Here is a 20,717-nt window from a genome sequence, read left to right on the forward strand (position 1 = left end):
TTTGTCCCTATTTTACCCAGCACTGGGTTGTATTTAACCCAGCATTTTTTAGTGTATAGATGAAAATATCATCAACATTAAAGATTCTGTTTTATTAATGTAATGCTTTTTTTTCATGCTGATCTCTCTCTCACTCACAGCAATGCCAAAGCGAATGATGCCATCTCTGTTGCATCTCTCAATGACCTCTTGACATTTATGACCATCAGCAGATTCTCCATCTGTTACCACAACCAACACCTTAGTGGCACCGGGACGGCCACCATTTTCCAGTAAGAAAGCTGTTTGCCTGAAACACAAACAATCACAAAATGTTTTTCCCCCCACATAAAATAAAATAAAATAAAATAATAGAGTTTGTAGGGGATAGGATACCTGACATTGTCAAGTGCTGCAAAAGTGTTGGTTTCTGTCCCAGTTTTTTGCTCAATATTAGAAGCTGCTGAAAGAACCTTTTCTTTATTTTGGTCAGAACTAAAATTATAAAGAAAGGACAAATCCTCGGAATACTGAATAATGCTGACCTAAAAAATAAACAAAAATCCAAATTAAGTCATATCATATAAATCAAAGAAATAAACTGGATCAGAATAAGCTGAATTACAGTACTTACTCGAGTTTTATCTGGTCCAATATCAAGATTTTCCAAAAGCTTTATGAGAAAGACTCTAACGTCAGGCCATGGATATATACTGTTTGATCCGTCCAAAACAATGGCAACATCCATGGGCCCGCCACAAGCTGAATGAGAAATTCAGATCAAGAATGACTAACTTACTCAATTAATTATTTTATAAATTTCTGACAATACAAAATAAGATGTACTTTGAACGGCAGGAGAGAAGACCGACTGAAGCGTAAACTGTGGGCTCACTAGCACAGACTCCTGGGTAAAAGTACTGACTGCCACAGCGCTGAGCCCACAGAGGACCACACGTCTGAAACACAAACATTTATACTATGAACTTTCTACAGTTTAATCCATGGCAGAGTATCTTGAGTATGAAAACAACTGAATGAATGCTTTTACTGTAAAAAGGAATAAGCCCCCTGATAGTGACACAATGCTACTACAACATACCATCAATCTGTTAGGTTCAGCTATTGGAGTGAGAGTCAGGCCCAGACTCATGTTGACGTTGATGCTCTGCACACCATCTATGCTGACAGAGTCTGCGAAGACACAGATATATTTACATGACAAGTAGGAAAAATCTAAATTCTGTTAATTAAATTTTAATTCATTTTAAAGGACCCCCTTACAAAAAAGTACTATGGTGTCAGTACAACAATAGTGCTGATATCATATTCATAAACTACCATGCATGTGTACTTCATGATAACCTTCAACCTTCAACCTATTGTTTCATGTCCAAAAACCCATGATAATACCACAATACTTTTTATAACTGCATTATTATTTCAAATAAAGAGAAATTTACCTGCAAGGTTTAGTTTCTGGCAAATGACACTTCTGGAAGCACTAATGTCACACTTATAGAGACTTCCTTTTCTATTCTGAGGGTATCCGCTCCAGGGAGAACCCACCAGCAGCCTGAGCAGAAATAACCATTTCTCTATGCAGTCAAAGAAATTATGCAAACAAAATTTGCATACTAATTATTTTTGCCTTATGTGCTTATGATATTAAAGGAATAATTCAACCAGAAATGAAAATGAGCTGAAAATCTATCTTCAGGCCATCCAAGATGTAGATTAGTTTGTTTCTTCATCAGAACAGATTTCAGACCAGAAGAAACAAACTCATCTACATATTGGATGGCCTGAAGGTGACATATTTTCAGCAAATTTCCATCTTTGGGTGAACTATTCCTTTAAGATTGGTAGAGTGCTGTGACTCAGAGCATCAGTCCCATACTTCCAGAAATAGACTTCAGATCCACAATCTTTTAGAAAAAAATGTCTGGTGTGTGACATATCTTACCATTTTCCTTGATTATTGCTTAACTGTTGTACAGTGTAGCCAAACTCTTCTACTGCAAGACCTGTGAAGATTTTAGCTCCTGCAGTCCCCACATTAAAACCCTGAGTGTGAGCAATACAGAAACCTGCGGGAAAAGTTAGACATTCTCAGCTGTGATTTTAGATCATTTTCACCTATTTTGTTTGTTTATATATATATAGACATTTGACATAGGTAAGCCTTTCCTTTGGCCAGCAGTATGTCGGTATATTTCAAACAATACTGAAAAGTGGAAGTGAGAACCCAACTCTTTTTAGACTTTACACCAAACACACCTTCATAAAGTTTGGGACTTATAGGCACAGATTTGTCTGCATCAACAAAGATTTATCATGTACAAAAGTATATTTCTTTTTCAATAGTATGGGTTTCAAGAGTAAGTCAATCAATCAATCAATCAATCAATCAGTCAATGTATCTTGTTTACCAAATTGGTTTGATTGTTAGGCGGCAACAGGAGACTGTCTTAATGAGTCATTGAATTACTTGTTAATTAATAATCTCAGACTATTGCTTCAGACCCACTTCTTGCACTTCTTCACTTCATTTGGAACTATTTACCTTACAATAAAAAATAAAACATTTTGGCTATGCTCACATTTCCAGCAGTAAATCATGCTGTGTAATAAATACACACAGAATACACACAGTAAAGAAACACTTAGGCTACGTTTATAAAATTCAGCTAGATTTACACAACAATTGGTTCCAGTCATCGAATGTATTTGGCTTAGCGTTACACTGTTACACCAGTAGTTGGCGACAGTAACTGTCTTAATGAGTGAGTCATTAAATTATTCTCTCAAACGATTGTTCAAACACATTTAAGAAAGAAGAAGAAGAATTAAAACACACCATGACTGTTTGCTCAGAGACATGCAAAGTTTTTGCTTTGGCTTCCTTTTGAACAATTTTTGTTGTAATTATGTGTATGCTCATTTCCTGTAGTACATCAGTACTGTATAATTAAAACAAACACACACACACACACACACACACACACACACAAATGTCTCTTGAAGTGTCTAAAATCAATCAATCTATCTATCTATCTATCTATCTATCTTTGTTTTCCAGTAAAATATATTTGAACATACTTAAAAATAGATACATATACTTGAGAAGCAAAACTGGTTAAATAAATGATCTTAACCTTATTTTTTTCCTTTTAAAATTGGCAAATAGGAATTTTTCAATTTAGTTAGATTTATGCTTAAAACAATTTTTAAAAAATGTAATGCGGCAGGAAAAGAATTAAATAAACTTATTTCAAGATATAGAAGTGTCTAAATTACAAAATAAGCATTTATTTTTTTCTGCGCACATTTTCTTGACAATATGTTCAAGGCTTTTTAAATCTGTGCTGAAAAGTATGTACAATATGACAAACCAGTGCATTACATAGAAACTTAACAGCAGAGTATCTGACAAGTGCCCAAGGCCAGCGGTCTCCATCTGAGAGTGAGGCTTGATTATCCTACATGTTTTCACCAACTTATTTGTAAAAAAAATTGTATGTGTTTGAAACATGAATGCTGTTGATTGTGATAATTTATTCAATAGAATCATGGTCGGTATCTCATTCAATACAAAAATAAAAAAGTGACTGGATGATACAAAAATATTGACAGCGGATGTTAAAAGTTACAGTGGCAAATATGAAATTAAGTCTGAACACCTTTTGAACCCACACAGCAATACAATTATATAATAAGACGTATATTACACATCATAAGGCAGTACCACATGAATAGGAAAGAAAGCCCTTTTTTCTGAAACTTCTTGCAGAACACCGTTCGCATCTTTGCATGCATTTTTCTTGTTTTACTAAAAAAACACTCAACTGATCTGTTTTTTACCAATGAATGAATGTTCAATTAAGCCACCAATAAAATAAAACAAAATAAAAAATAATTTAATTATATTTATCACTCATATTCTAAAGCAAAGCAAAAAAAAAAAAAAACAGGGAACAACTCTGTCTGAATATCTTTAATATTCACACTTTTGGGGGTTAAGCTGAAGTTCTAACATGCTACATTTAGCATTTTTTGCAAAAACAGGAACATTAAAAACCAAATATTTTGAAACTGATGCCAGTCAATGCCATCTTGCAAACGGGTGACTTAACATGTAAATTGTGGTGGTTTGTGTTGCATAAAAATTTGCAATGCAAGTTTCACATTTTTCACATGGCCTTTATGGTTTATGGTTAATGAGGAGAAAGGAGAAGGAAAGAACTGGTCTAAAAAGGAAAGAACCCTGAAAAGTACAATAACTGCAGAACCAGAAACAATGTAGCTAACATTGTTTCTGCTTTAGCATAAATCATTGATTTAATGCATGATTAATTAATTAATTCATTACAAATGTCTCTGTGGTGATCTCAAAACATTTATCTTGTTTGTTTGATCTTCCCGACAACAGCAACACTGACTCAACCAATGGTGTGAGTTTAGGGCGGGGCTATCAACCAATAGGAGAGCATTTGGTAATCCTGTTTGGAAAAGTCATTATTTAGTTTGCATCTGCTATAGTGGTGCATGAAATACACATTTTAGCGTTAACATTTCTATTTCAGTCAAGTGATTGTTTTTCTAATATTTACATATGGAAAAAATTTAACAAGATAAGTCGATGACAGTCCAATTTTATGATTCTACGCATTCACTGTTAACCCATCTGGAATACCTGAGAAATGTGGGCATGAAGACGCTTTCTACCTTAGAAAACAAGACAGGTATCACACGCAATACAGATGACGCAATACTTTTGATAAAGCCACTAATTTATCATTAACGTGATATTGCAAACACAGTCAAGTGATTGTTTTTCTAATATTTACATATGGGAAAAATGTAACAAGATAAGTCGATGACAGTCCAATTTTATGATTCTACGCATTCACTGTTAACCCATCTGGAATACCTGAGAAATGTGGGCATGAAGACGCTTTCTACCTTAGAAAACAAGACAGGTATCACACGCAATACAGATGACGCAATACTTTTGATAAAGCCACTAATTTATCATTAACGTGATATTGCAAACATAACTTTATATACACTTTAAAGCTTTACATTTACAGTACGGTCCTTTTTCTCTTCATTCTTGAAGACAAAAAGCGTGAAAAACGCCAGTGCCAAAAAAATTGCTTTGTGAACAAAAAAAGGAATTTGCCAATGTTCATAGCCCATAACGCTAATAAAAATAAACGCTTTGAACTGAAAAACATCACTGTACAGCGCTTCATCAAAACAAGCTCTAAAAGTGAGTTATTGGAATAGACCTCCATATTTAAACCGGCTGCCAAAAAGAGTGTGTATGCTTCTGATTACAGGATTGTAGATCGCTGTAGACGTTGCCAGGACAGGTTCCTGATCCTTGCTACGCTGATGAGGAATGCCGTAGGGAGGTTACAGATGAGGGTTTAAGGGAGGCTGGTGGGATGACGAGTTCAGGCTAGATGAACCTTTGGTACTTTGCTGTTCAAGCTTGACTCTTGTGGTTTGGCAAAATGTCCACCAATCTTGTGGCGTCTCAGAGGTTCACATGAGTTCGCATTCAGTCAAATTTTGCAGTGAGCAACATGAAGATAAATCAACGTGTCAAGCAAAGCGCTGGGTTCTCTTTGGTATGCTATACAATTCACTATTTGTGAACCCAGATGTTTTACATGACTCTGATTGTCATATTTCTGAATGTTCCTGGTGATGCTTCTGCTTTGTGATCTCCATGACCTTGGCTAGCAGTTTACTATGAGTTGACCTGAGGGGTGGAGGCTACAGATCCAAAGGCTTCAATTAGAGTCTTTCATATCTTCCTTCATGTCCTCAACTGATTTTCTCTTGAAGAATCCAGCCTAGAAAAGAACATTCAATATAGTCAACATTCATAGTCAACTGTGAGTGTGCCGTGATCGATAGTCAGCATTGCATTCACAGAGGAACTAACATAAGCAAATTAGTGATGCTTACCTTCCATAAGGCGAAGATAACAAGTGCCAGTATTAAAAGTCCTATAAGAATACTTAGGATAATAATCCATAGTGGGATTCCACTTCGCATGTCTTTGGTGACTTGAATCTTCACCTGCAGTAAAGATGTAACACTAGTCATGATTTCAAAGCTAAAATGGAGTTCAAGTGCTAATTTAAAAGTGCTGTAAGAGATTTAAGCCATTTTGTTAACTTGGCGGTTTGTTCACACCAAGGACGTTAACTATAATGATAACGATATAGTTTTAAAAACCATTCACAGTCCATACTCCAACTATACAATAACGGAAACAATCTAGTTGGAATCGCTTTTAGAATTATTTTTTTTCCAGCTGATGAAAGACAAAATCATTGACAGTCAATCAGAATCCATCCTGCTTTAAAGAGCTTGAGGCAGACGTCACAATATGTAACACATGCTTATAATAAACAGAATGTTATCGGGTGTTAGTGTGGATGCTAATATAGTTATTATCTAGTTATCTAGATAATAAGGTTATGGTGTCAATGGGCCTTCAAATACTGTAACCACTCTGGGGCAAGACAAATTGTTCTCCTTTAAAAGTAACAAAGTGACAAAATACATATAAATTGTAAATATAATTTTTTTTTTCATTACAGATGTCTTATCAGTGCCTTTTTTGTTTTAGAAACTTTTAGAAGTCACAATAACAAATTAAGTAGCAACAGTTATTTTCTTCCATATTGTAACACACATCCGAGTGAAACAGATTATTGTAAAAAAGAAGGATGTTATTTCAACTTGGTTCAGTCCATCGGTTGTTGATTGGATGGAGGCAGATCTGAATGCGAGCTTTTAATCAATTGTAAGAAAGCGAAGGGTTTAAGTGATGAAGTCTGGCATACGTCACCAATGAGAAGTATGCTGTTTCACTGGAAGTTATGACCTGTTGATTAAAAATGAATAATAAAAAAGGAACCTACGCATGGATGAATTGTTCACAATAGGATCAATAACATGCATTTAGAAAATAGATAGGGTGAACTTTCCACTTGAATAGTATGAAATAAAGTATTATTTAGAGATGCAAGAAACACTAGTACCATATTTGTTAACTGCTTAACTTTTAATTATCTGTATCCAAAGAAAAAAAGAAAAGTGTTCACTTAACCCTTTAATTGCCCCACCAAGAAAAAGGCATTTGAAAAGGAGCTGGCTCACAGAGCGACACATCAGTAGTTCCTGTTTTCGTAACCCAAGACGTTGTCATGAGTTTCTATATATTACTCATTTTGTTTACTTTCTACTTTAGTTCTTTTTTAACTTGTGTATATTTAGACTTGTGTATCAGTTCAGTGTTTGTTCGTTCTCATCACTTTATGGTTTGGTTTGTGCCAGTTCAGTTCTAACATCACTACCTTCCTCCTGTTTTCCCTGCTTGTTGCCTACAGCTCAGAATAATCAAGGGTTACCCATCAATAGCAAAAGGTTTGTTACCGTAGTCATGACATAATTTTAGGGTGATTCCTGATGGATTATTCACAGAACATTTACAGGTCAGGTAACTGGCTGGTACTAGGGACATTTTATGTGTGAAATTAAAAACAATCACTTACAGCACTTTTACAGTACATATAGACTCAACCGGATGCAAGTTTTAATCTTAATGGTCAATGAAGTTAATTTAAGGCTATCTGAGATGCTGCTCATGTTGATATTAGTGCAGAATCCAGGGCTGGCTCGTTTTCATACCTCTCTGATCTTGACGTTATCATTTAACACAAACAGGTCCGGGTTCTTGCTCTCCAGCTTGGCGTCGACAGCCATGTGAATGTTGGAAAATTCTCCCTACAGATGAATTATTATTATTACTACAGCATACCGACAGATGACATGCAGCAGGACTGTGAAAGTAAATGAGAAGATGAAGGGTGTACTTTGATGAAGGTGGGTCGCCACACTCTGAAAGTGGTGTTGATCTGCTTGAAGTCTCCAGGTGGGATGGAGCAGCTAAATGACATGCAGGGATTTCCTTCTTCTTTGCAACTCTGAAAGAGAGAAAGAAAAACGAGATAAGATACACACTTACCATCAGATATCCATTTCACATTCACTCAAGAGAAAAGCAATGCTTACTCACCAAAAGATATACACTCAAGGTCTCTTTTTTAGGATTCACTGTATAAGGCTTATCAGGCTTGATGCCTAAAGGGTTAATCAGTCTACTGGCATCACAGCTGATGTCCTATAAGAATGAAATGAGGCACTTGAGATATTTATGAGCCAGACACGTACTGTAGTCTGTGCCACAAATGAGGAATCGAAACACCTACCGCTGTGTGGGTGAGATCTGTCAAGTACAGCAGAAAGTTTTTGACAGATGTTTGATATGGGAACATTATCTTGAGCACCAGTGGAGGACTTGGCATTTCAGGATCTCTCTCAAGCTGTTGAACGCAAAGGGAAATCAATCAGAAATGGATCAATAGAGCATTCACATACAAACCAGTTTAAATGAATCTGGATCATAACCACACCCAATGACAATCTGACACTGGAATCGGGCTCCATTTGACCCCAAGATGACTCTTCGGCCACGCAGTATCTTGGTTTAGCCATTTTTACCATTTTAACTACTGTGACACAGACATAGTTCTCCTTTAAAGTTCCTCATTTTGTTCACATGATGCCCTGAAAGAAGTGATACAAACTCCAGGTTGACGTTTTGAGTCTTACCGTGTAGCTGATTTTCACCTCGTCCCCGATCACACTAGTGTGGTTAAAAACACTGGGTATCGTCTCCTTCTCTTTAAATATGATGTGGTCCTCCTTCATATACTTGTTTCTAGAATAAAACATGTATTGATACTCTGACCAGTACTCCTGGTGTATATATAATTTGAACATAATATGATATTTAATTAAATTTCACTACACAAATGGTGCCAGTTACTTTATATTTGTTAAATCTAGAGTCAGTTTTAGATATATTACAGAATGAAATGGCTATAATGTCAAATACAGTAAAACAAACTGAATAAATCTCATCCGTAAATGCATTAACTTTTACTTCTTGGTTCACTTCTTCTCAGTTGCTTGTTTTGGCAAAGCTGATTGGTTGGTTTAAAAAGCCACTTACGCAGTGAATCTCAGGTTGGCTTCGTGCTTCACAGGGATGACAATGCTCACAAAGTTGTCTTTCAATGCTGAATCTGACTCCTCACTATCACTGCAGTCAAAATTTTAATTATACATCAAAATACTGTACCCCTATTCTATGGAAGCTTGTTTCCGCCACTGAATGAAAATAAAAAAGGTAATTGTAATTTTAACTTTTTTTCCCCACAATTGTGAGTTTACATCTTGCAAATCAATTCTCACAATTCAGAATTGCATGATATAAATTCTCACTTTTTTCTCAGAAAAACTCCTAAATAGCGAGTTATAAAGTGATATGAGTGATATAAGTTGCAATTGTAAGAAAATAGTATTTTTTTACTCTGAATTGGACTTTAAACTTTAAATTGCGAGTTTATCTTGCAATTCCGACTTTATTTCTCGCAATTATTTATTTCATGCAATTCTGAGAAAACAAAAAACAGAATTGCAAGAAGTAAACTCATAATTGCGAGAAAAAGTCCTTACCTTTTAAAAAGTCATTACCATTTTTTTTTATTTAGGGGCAGAAACCATTCTTTATTTAATCGAGTCAAACAGTATAAAGTGGATTTAATTAGTAAGTAGTCATGGACATAATTCTTACGTGGTTGCAGTAACATTTATCACAATGTCCTTACGAATATGAGAGGGATTGGGCTCAAACTGGATTTTGAAGCTTTCCTGTTGGATAGACATGATATGAGTGTAAACAGAATGAGATATAATAATGCACATTATTTTAATTATGTTAATTTAGCAGCAAGAGGCAAGTCTCACCTTTTTATCGGTTTTAAGGAAAGGATATCCAACTGCACATATTATTCTGGTATGATTCGTTTCACAGTCCTTATCTTTGGGCTGCAAAAAAGTGACAACAGATATTAACTGTTTTTGACAACATAAATGTTTTTTTTTTATTGTAAATATATTTGTACATATATTTAAATGACTTCAACTTTCACTGATTTGTTCCATCTAAAAGTTTTTATTGCCACATTACAGATGACAAAGCCTACCTCAACTTTTACATAGTTGAGATTTTCTGTGTGGCTCAGCATAACCTTGGTATTGTAAGCATTGTCTCCGCTGTTGTGGATGTCGATGGTGACATAAAACTTCTCCTGGTTGCTTTTTATAAGAAGACTATAGAAATACAGAAATAAGAGATAGACAAAGTCAGTTTGCATCTAGTGCTCTAGTTCGCTTCTGTTATCTTGTTTTAATGTCTTTCAGACAAATCTGAGGCTGATGATTTTGACAGAACAACTTGTGCTGAACCTAACGGAATATTTATCCTCTCAAAAGTCAACAGAAGGGGGCAGCAGACAGCAGGAAATGACAAAAATACATGGGCATAAACAAGGAATCATTTACCATATGAATCATACAGCCACTAAGACATGTCATAATTGTCATTTTACATATACTGTATAATGTCAAAGAAAGAAGCAGAAAGAAAAATAGGATGATTTAACCGATCTCATATTAAAAGCTACTAATTATACCTTGAGATGTTTGCAGTGGCTTTAAGGTGTAGATTAGCAACACACTTGTCGTCATTCCCGCAGTCCACTAATGCAATCTACATCAAAGAAAATACATAAAAATGTAAGAAAGGAAGATTTATTCTGACATATTCTTGAATGGTCGTAAAAACAAACTTCAAAAGCATCTTATCCCTTTAAGTTTGCCAAACATTGTTTGCCAAAAAATGTTGGTCTGAAACATTTTCCTGCCTGCTGTACAGTATCAGATTTTGCTTTACACCCTTTCCCAACAATGTCATTTAATTGCAACAAGCATTTAGCCAAATGTTTCCCACAGATATTTGTGTCAGGATTTGTTTTTATTCTTGATTGCTTTTACTGAGGAGAAAAACAGAACTTCAGGGAGTAGCAGAGGCAAACACTACTACTCAGTGCTGTCTCCAGGAAAATGCGCTCTTCCTCTTGATAACCTTATCTTGTGAATTTGCAAAGCTGTCTGCTTGGGTATGTGTGTGTGTGTGTGTCTGTGTGTGAACCCACTGAGTTATATAAGAAACATCCAGTTCTAGATGGACTTGGAGTAAAAACAGGACTCATTCCAGCCTATCATATCCCGAAGCACAATAATCCCCTACTCTATGTATCACTTATTTTTTCCCCTTTGAAAAAAATATATCTATGAAGAATTTCAGGTTTCAGGCCCCATCATAGCACAGAAACAGCACTTGTTAAAGTTACAAATGTCCTGCTTCTTGCGTCAGACTAAGGCTGCATCTCATTACTAGTTTACTTGATCTTAGTGCTGCATTTTACACTATAGATCATGACATACTCATAGATCGATTACAAAACTATATAGGTATGTGCAGGCTTTAAAATGGTTTAGATCCTACCTGTACGACTGTTATCACTTTGTTTATTTAAACAGGGAATCATCTCAATTATCACCAGTAAAGTATGGAGTGCCGCAAGGATCTGTCTTAGGCCCTCTGCTATTTTCAATATGCAAGTAGCCCCTTTGGTAATATTATTAGAAAATACAGGATTAGTTTCCATTGTTATGCAGATGATGCAGCTAACAGAGTGTGTTAAAAATTTTAAAGATTGGATGACCAGTAATTTTCTCCTATTAAATTCGGATAAGACAGAGATATTAGTTATTGGACCAAAAAACAGTACACAGAATCTCTTAGATTACTTTTTGCAACTAGACGGATGTACTGTTACTTCCACAACAGTCAAAAATCTGGGTGTTATATTAGATAGCAACTTGTCTTTTGAAAATCATATTTCCCATGTTACAAAAACAGCATTCTTCTATCTTAGAAACATTGCCAAGTTACGAAATATGTTACCTGTTTCTGATGCAGAAAAGCTAGTTCATGCATTCATGACCTCTAGACTGGACTATTGTAATGCACTGCTAGGTGGTTGTCCTGCATCTTCAATAAACAAGCTACAGGTAGTCCAAAATGCAGCAGCTAGAGTCCTTACCAGGTCAAGAAAATATGATCATATTACTCCAATTTTACAATATCTACACTGGCTACCTATTACGTTCCGTATCAGTTACAAAATATTACTACTTATAAGGTCTAAAAGGTTTAACCCCTGCATACCTAACTAGCCTTCTATCACGCTACAATCCATCACGCTCCCTAAGGTCGCAAAACTCGGGAATCTTGGTAGTACCAAGGATAGTCCTGAACCAACATACAAAACTACCACATTTTGCTATAAGTTTGATTGCAACATATAATCATTGCTGTTAATAGCGTTTACCGTTTGTTTGAATACATGTAATTAACTAAGTGCATGATTTTTACCGTACATTTCTGCCATATGGACATCAACTTGAGATAGTCACCACTGATAAGCTACTCCTAAATAAAATGTAGAAACTTTTCTGTGAAGCTGCTTTGCAACGATTTGTGTCATGAAAAGTGCTATACAAATAAACATGATTGGAATTGAATTATTTCTATAGTGCTTAGTCCAATACAGATTGTTTCAAAACAGCTTTACAGTGATAAACAAGAATGTAATGATTCAATGATGCAATTCAATTCTGCTGTAAAGCACCTCTAAAAAGACAAGGATAAACAGTCACTGTTCAGTTGAAATCAGCTCATTACTGATTCAGTTCAGTTCAATAACTGTGTAAAGTCAATAAATGTGTAAAGTCCATCCATGCATATAATACAAATATTGCCTGCTGTATTGTAAATTCAGGGGTTTGTAAACTAGTTACACAAGGGGGCGCAAGGGGATTCAATGGGCTCTGGAGAAAAATGTTACTAATTATATTTTTTGAAGCTGTCACACTATTTTTTTTTATTAAATATTTAACAGTTCTTTATTTAAATTTGAATTCACAGAACTGGTTTCTGCTTTCTAAAAACAGGGCAGAATTCATGAGGTTAATAATGATTTTGTTTTATTTAGCACTATATTTTTGAGTATTTCTATATTCATCTGACATAAATTATTATTTATTTTAAAAGTTAGTTAATTTGTAAAGAACATAATATCATGCTTGACATTTTGGAAATATTCTGTTGTAATTCTATATTAAACTCAAATGTTATTATACATTTTAAATACATTATTTAATTTTAAACAACATGTGTTTATAATATCATGTTTGTCATTTTTTTAATATTTTGTGGAAAGTATTTGAGTATGTTATTATACATTTTAAATGCATTTTAATTTGAAAACAACATGTTGTCTTTTTAATATCATGCTTGACATTTTTTAAATATTTTGTGATGAGTATGAGTATTTATATATTATCTCATGTTATTATACATTACAAATAATATTATAATAATATAATAGCATATTATATATATATATATATAATTATACATTACACCTAAATTACAAAATACATTTATATAAATTTTACATTTATAATAAAAAGTAATCAAATCTCACAATGAAATTGTTCAGATTGGTTCAGATTTTAATAATTATACTTCACCTTTCATGAGCAAAAAAGTGAGCATGTCATTTCATGTAATACACAAACACATGTATTATAATAAATAAAAAAAATTGTGGAAAGTATTTGAGTATGTTATTATACATTTTAAATGCATTTTAATTTGAAAACAACATGTTGTCTTTTTAATATCATGCTTGACATTTTTTAAATATTTTGTGATGAGTATGAGTATTTATATATTATCTCATGTTATTATACATTACAAATAATATTATAATAATATAATAGCATATTATATATATATATATATAATTATACATTACACCTAAATTACAAAATACATTTATATAAATTTTACATTTATAATAAAAAGTAATCAAATCTCACAATGAAATTGTTCAGATTGGTTCAGATTTTAATAATTATACTTCACCTTTCATGAGCAAAAAAGTGAGCATGTCATTTCATGTAATACACAAACACATGTATTATAATAAATAAAAAAAATACATTTGGCCGACTAGTCGACTGGCCCATTGGGAAAAGTCTTGACATTTCTTATGCCAGTCTATCCCTGTTTCAGCTAAATAATCTCAACATAACTGTGTGTGAGAGAGCAGTTCAACATGGAGAAAGTCTCCCAGCGCTTGTAGAATTAGAGAGACTTCATTAGCCTAACTTACAGCTGCCACCCACATTCACTCCTTCTTTAATGAGTGTTATTACTGCAGCAGCCAGTGCAGCGGTTACTGGAGCAGTGAACGTTACACTCTATGATCCACTCTGGCTCTGAGAGAAAGAGATCTTACAGTCTTGTTGAGTGACGTCGGTAATTCCCCATCTAGGACTGGACCCGAGTCTTCATCCGCTAAACCGAATTCCAACGTGACCATAATGGGGTCTCTGAAATCCAGTTTATCCTGTGGGGGATAATAAAGGATGTTACAAATTTTTTTCAGCTTAACGTCTGTCTAGCAACTCATAAACAGACTGAAAAGCTACAGAAATGGTATTAGATTCATTCTGTCGCTAACCGCCTCTATTATCAACTATATATTATTGGCTTGTATGATCGAAGTCATATTCTCATATTGATCGTGCAGTATTGCAGCCGTCCATCATTGACACAAGGGGATGTCCCTTCTTTCAGCATGTTCAGTTTGCTCACGGACAGCATACTTCCTCTAGATCTCCGAGGGCAAGTATGCAGTGAAGCAGGACGTGCTGCAGTCTCTCAATGGAGGCTGGGCTGATTTTACTGGCCTCGGGCCTTTGATCAGAGAACCTCTGGCTTTTATTAAACTCAAGTCCTCTGGTTTCAAACGCTTAGTTCTATGCTCTTTATCTACTGAGAGATGTTAAACGTAACATAATCTAGATCAGCCGCAAGAAAGATAGACAGTTAATGGTTTCGGAGAAGAGGAGGGACTGGTTTTCTAAGAAGCCCATCTGGAGAGAGTGCACAGTCTCCATTACAAGCTACCACTGTACATTTATAGATTTGGCAGACGCTTTTATCCAAAGCAACATATATTACGTGCGCTAACAGATTTTTAAATATTTAACTTAATCCTAATCACTATGTTCTTATATATATATATTTTAAGGTCAATTGGATGAATGATAAAAGTTTGCAAATAAACTTTAAAAAATATATTAAAAAAAAGTAAAAAAAAAAAAAGTTTTTTACAGATTTTATTAATTCATAAATATTGTATTTTGGGGGGTTGTACCACATGACATTTTTAACCTTGCCTTGTCATAAAAAGGTCAAATCATCTGATACTTTAAGAGACTTATTGACCTGTGATATAATTTACCATTTAGTTTTTTCCCTGCATATTTCTACATGTTAATAGCACCACACATCAAAGTTTTTCAAACTAATATTTAAACAAAACTGCTTCAAGAAACAATAATAATAAAATATTATGCCAAACTACTTAACAGGGTTATTATCATTAACAAAAACTAAAACCATGAAAAAACCTGTTCATTATTTGAAATAAAACAAACATTAAATTAAATAAAATTAAATATAAAATATAATATTATTTCAGCTAGATGCCAAGACAACATTTTCAGTTAGTTTAAATTGAATTAATAATATAAAAACTAAAATTGTAACATAATAATTATATTATAAATTTAAATAAATATTATAAATGAAAACAAAAAACTAAAAATATACAGACATAAAAAACTAAAAACTAATATAAATATAAAAAAGACAAAAAGTTAACAATTATTAAAATAAAAATACAAAAGTTTAAAGTAACATCTTATTCAAAATATTAAATAAAACTATAGTAGTATATCAGTATATCATATAGTAGATATTAAAATAACTGCTACTTCTTAAGATTTCATTTTAAAGAATTTCATCCATTTAATCTTTATTATAATATCAGGATGGTTGTACCAACCAGACATTTTTGCGTTTAGATACAAAATATCAAAATGTATTTTAATTCAAAAACATATTTTCATCACAGAAGAGGGACATTCAAGTAATTGTATATATTAGTATAATTTTTAATGAATGAACAACTAATAAAACTAGAAACATCATAATTCTGGGAAAGTATTTCTGATTATTGCCATGTTTGTTTGCATTTAACGCTGCATATGGCAACCAAAAAAGGAGCAACATCCTGTTTTTTGTTACTTGTTCCAAAAAGGAGTTTGATACTGGAAAAGCTACACTATTAAGTTACTGTCATGCTACTGAAAACTCTAGTAGTGCTTCTTCTTTATATATACACATATGCACACAAACACCATATACTGAACACAAAGAAGCGAAAAATCACATGACAGAAGTTTGTGCGTATGAGAAGACTGATTTACTTGCCGACGTGTAGAAGGTGTGCTCTCTGCAAAGCTCGTCCACGATTGACTCGCTCTGTTGCAGTCTCCTGTTGTCTGTTTGGTTAAACCGTCCTCTAGCAATCGCTCTCAGCGAGTCCAGCGTTAAACTGTACCTGATGACTGCAGGAAAACACCATTAGAACATTAAAAGCAGAACATAAAGAAACATAAAGAACAGTGCATCAGTGACTCACCAGTGTTTGTGTCTTTGTCAGACTTGATTCGATATTTGAAGCACACTTTGGTCTTCACACATACTGTGGTCCTCCCTTGAACCTGACATGTCTGTTGCAGATTGATCTTGCTAGGGTCGAAGGTCATCTCGGCAAGAAGCTCTGCAACATCCCGAGACCTGGATTAAATAAATTCAACAAGATGTTTACTTGAACAGAGCTGCACATGGAGGATTAATAGGTGTCTTGTTTCGTTCTGTGCAACAACAGCTGGATCGTAGATCATTCAGTCCAACTAAACACTTCAGATGGTCTCCAAAAATGCAATATGTGGTCAATTACAGGCAAATTGAGAGCTCCTAAAAGGCTGGGTGGTGCAGTTTGGGGACTGAAGATGGCAGAGGTCACTAGACTCCATGGCTTTGCTCTACAGTCACAGGGTTTCGGCGTTTAGTTGTCATTTTGTGGAATCTGTGATCTCTACAGGGGGATCTAAGAAAGGAAATGCTGCCAAGAGTTTCTTTGGTGGTTGGAGGCACTCTCACACAGTTTCAGAGGCCAGCAGAAATGGGTCGTAGCGGATGGACGTAACCCCTGACGGACAAGCCTCTGCGATGTGGGATGTCTAGGCTGAAGTCCAAATTTGAGACAGCTGCTGCGGGTGGGAACGAGGAAGCTGGACGCCCAGAGGGTAGTGGGTTCAAGTTACATACCGATGATTTTATTTTAGCCCCAGACATTAGTGGGAACTTAAAATATTGTACTACAGGATAGATAAAGAGGTATAAATTCAATGTAAGTTCACCAGAAAAGCGCAGCCCCTCCTATTCCTCCGATAGTGACGTCAATGATGCCGTCATCATTCAAATCCATGATGCCGTGAATTGATTGGCCGAAGAACTTCATGCTCTCTCCGTCTCCTCCGGCAGCAATGCGCTAAACACAGACATAAACAGATCATATAAACAAGGCTGATTCCTGTAGGCGCTTATGAATGTAAAGCAGGGTCTTAAACAGGGGAGCAACACTAGAGGAGGAACAGTCATTTATTGTCTGATTAAAAAAAAAAAATTGTGAAAATTACAATATACATTAAATAAAATGCAACAATTTACTAATATATAAGTTTACATAAATATAATAAATACTGCATTAAATTACACAAAATACCATACTTATTTTATTATTAATGTTATCATATATTTTATTAATATATAATATAAAATCTAGTCTATATTAATGGAATATTGCATTATAGGCATTAAACAAAAAATTATATTTATTATATTATTTTAAAGTTTATATATATATATATATATATATATATACTTCATTATATGAGTTAAACAGAAATGCTATATTTAATTAATAAAGTTTATAATAATATAATAAATATTGCATTATGTGCATTAACCAAGAATACAACATTATTGTTGTAACATATTACAGTTTGTATACAATTATAAAATAAATGCATAATATGAATTAAACAGAAATACAATATTCCATTATACAGTATGCACTACACAAAAGCACATTATTATTATTTTTATTATTATTATAATGGTAACACTTTAGTTTATGGGCCAATTCTGACTATTAACTAGTTGCTTATAAGCATGCATATTACTAGGGTATTGTCTGTTTGTTAGTACTTATAAAGCACACATTAATGCCTTATTCTGCATAACCATATTTTAGATCCTTTAATCCTCCCCATACCTAAACTTAACAACTATCTTACTAACAATTAATAAGCAGTAAATTAGGAGTTTATTGAGGTAAAGTCGTAGTTAATAGTGAGAAACTACAGTGTGATCATTTTTATTTTTATTATTATTATTAACATTTATATTAATATAAAATTAAACATCAAGTCCAGATAAAGTTAAATAGCTCTGTTCAGCTAAATGTTTTATTGTCCCATCCTTATAAAAGTATATAGGCTCCAGCATCCCTGTGACCCTACATAGGACACATAAGTAATTTGGAAAAACGATAAATGAAGGAACAAGTATATGTACATATATTTGAATGGCTTTGCAGTGTAAGTATCACAAATACACTGTAAGCATTGAATACATGAATATGTTACTGTTTGAATGTTCAAATGCAACTGTTTTATACAGGGATCCTTTCTACCCACCAAAAATGCTGAAGACCACTTGATGCTATACTTAGAAGATTCTTTACCTGTACATACTTCTCCTTTATTGATTTCTGAGAGCCGTGGTAAATATACACCGCCCCTCTGTGGTCATTCTCCAGAGGTGATCCGATCACTATGTCATTGAAGCCGTCCAGGTTGAGGTCAGGAACGGCAGCGATGGCAGTGCCGAAGCGTGCGCCGCAGGGCTCGTTCTCACTGACGCTCTTACAGTTGCTCTGGGAGTGAGCCGTACAGCAGGTCTGATTCACCGGCTTCAGCGTCATCTCATGTTCAAACAGCCCGTCCTGAGGGTAACAATCAGACACATGACGTAAATGCCTGAGACTGCAGATCCCAGTGTGGTCTACAGCCTAGTGGTTGAAGATATGGGTTCAAAAAAATGTAGGTTCGAACCCTGCCAATCAATAGCTATGTTTCCATCCAAAGTTCTGAATTTAACTTATGCAGAAAATTGGAATATTGAATAGAACATTTGCCAATAAGCACCATTTCCAATCCATGTGTTCAAGAGAACAAAATCGCCACTTCCTGGGAAACTGGCTGAAAGTATTAATAAAAAAAAAAAAAGAGAAATTTGCTGCTACCGGGGAAGACTGTGGCTCTTTTTTTCCTACATAAAAAATGACTTGCGCCTCAGAGCACGCAGAAGAAATACAATAACAAACTGCACCATGTTATCTTGAGTTCAGATGATGCTTGGGAACGCAATGTTATGAGACAGTTTTTTTGGTAAATGTTTCCATCTTAGTTTATGCGCAAGTTTTCTTATGGGTTAAAAAATTATCCACCTCAATTGATTTTTTTATGCTCATTTTAAGATTTCTTTGACATTTCCATTCAACATTTTTGTTCTTGAGTAAAGTTGTGGTCAGATTAGCAAAATGTTTGCAAGACTTTGCGAGTAAAAAAAGGCTAATTGTCCATCGTCAATAGTGTAGTGATGTATGAAGCTCAAACCAAGCAGCTTTCTGTTGATCAACACAGCGAATTTATGTGACCAATTTGAACGCTAAATCTGCGCAGGGAGCCTCACTTCACTATAACTTCATGCCAAACTACCAATTGTGCCGATTTCAATCGAAATTATTGGATTTTCTGCTATATTTTGCAGAGTTACTCCATGGAATTGGGCGAGAATTTACAAAAGACTTTTAAGAATTTTTTGAGAAAAGATGAGAGATTTTATTTTAAAGCCCAGTTCACACCACCAGCGACATACAGCAATAAAGCGACATGATTCCATTCATTTTCAGTGGAGAGCTGGCGAGCGACAATGACCGTTGGCGACAGAATATAGGTGTGTCAAGCATCGCAAGTCACGTGACAAATGTTAAGAATAGTTTAAGTTTATGCGAATGAACAGTGAATGCGGTGAGCGACAACCAATAGGAGTGAAGAATCAATATGCAAATAAACAAGAAATAAAGACCAATTGTAATTCGGTGGTGAACGCGATTTCACCAAATACAACATGTATACATGGAACAACATTCCAATCAACCAATCAGAATTGAGGGATACGTTTTCAAGAAATATCAGATTTAGGCTTACAATCAGGGTTAGATGCTTCACACCCTTGTTATTCACCAATCATTTCTCTCTGATTTTAGGAATAAATTATGGGTAGGGTTAGGTTTAGGGGTAGGGATTGGGTCAGGTCTATATTTTTGGACAGTAATGTTGATCCAGGAACATGTCTGACTTGGCAAAATCACAGCAACTGTAATTCGGTATGCAAATTTTATCATTGTCGGTTAGATTTCCTGAACATTGGTTAGACCTTCTTGGCAAACACTGTATGAAGGTCAAAGGCTTTTAAGAGGTTTTAAGAGTTGAATTTATGCCCAAAGATTGAAAGGAGTCTGAATGTTAAGTGACTTGATTTGAAAATTGTGGAGATAAAACATGAACAATATGTGACCCTGGACCACAAAACCAGTCTTAAGTTGCTGGGGTATATTTGT

General features: G+C 34.6%; 1 protein-coding gene across 2 annotated transcripts in view; it reads right to left on the bottom strand.

The window, feature by feature from the left end:
* Positions 1-4,840: 4,840 nt before the first annotated feature.
* Positions 4,841-20,717, bottom strand: part of LOC107713335 (integrin, alpha 1) — a 59,712-nt gene continuing 43,835 nt past the window's right edge. For both annotated transcript variants that reach the window (XM_016518815.1, XM_016518814.1), the window contains 17 exons: positions 18,777-19,037; positions 17,389-17,519; positions 16,605-16,762; positions 16,394-16,530; positions 14,349-14,459; positions 10,608-10,684; positions 10,119-10,245; positions 9,880-9,960; positions 9,707-9,783; positions 9,083-9,172; positions 8,680-8,788; positions 8,277-8,390; positions 8,084-8,188; positions 7,881-7,991; positions 7,696-7,791; positions 5,962-6,075; positions 4,841-5,846 (listed from right to left, as the gene is read on the bottom strand). In XM_016518815.1, coding sequence (XP_016374301.1) covers positions 5,784-5,846; positions 5,962-6,075; positions 7,696-7,791; positions 7,881-7,991; positions 8,084-8,188; positions 8,277-8,390; positions 8,680-8,788; positions 9,083-9,172; positions 9,707-9,783; positions 9,880-9,960; positions 10,119-10,245; positions 10,608-10,684; positions 14,349-14,459; positions 16,394-16,530; positions 16,605-16,762; positions 17,389-17,519; positions 18,777-19,037 — 1,962 coding nt within the window. In that variant the 3' untranslated portion in view covers positions 4,841-5,783. The remainder of the gene's footprint in view (positions 5,847-5,961; positions 6,076-7,695; positions 7,792-7,880; positions 7,992-8,083; positions 8,189-8,276; positions 8,391-8,679; positions 8,789-9,082; positions 9,173-9,706; positions 9,784-9,879; positions 9,961-10,118; positions 10,246-10,607; positions 10,685-14,348; positions 14,460-16,393; positions 16,531-16,604; positions 16,763-17,388; positions 17,520-18,776; positions 19,038-20,717) is intronic.

Source organism: Sinocyclocheilus rhinocerous, unplaced genomic scaffold, assembly GCF_001515625.1.
Source record: "Sinocyclocheilus rhinocerous isolate Xijiao unplaced genomic scaffold, SAMN03320098_v1.1 scaffold688, whole genome shotgun sequence".
NCBI classification, from domain to species: domain Eukaryota; kingdom Metazoa; phylum Chordata; class Actinopteri; order Cypriniformes; family Cyprinidae; genus Sinocyclocheilus; species Sinocyclocheilus rhinocerous.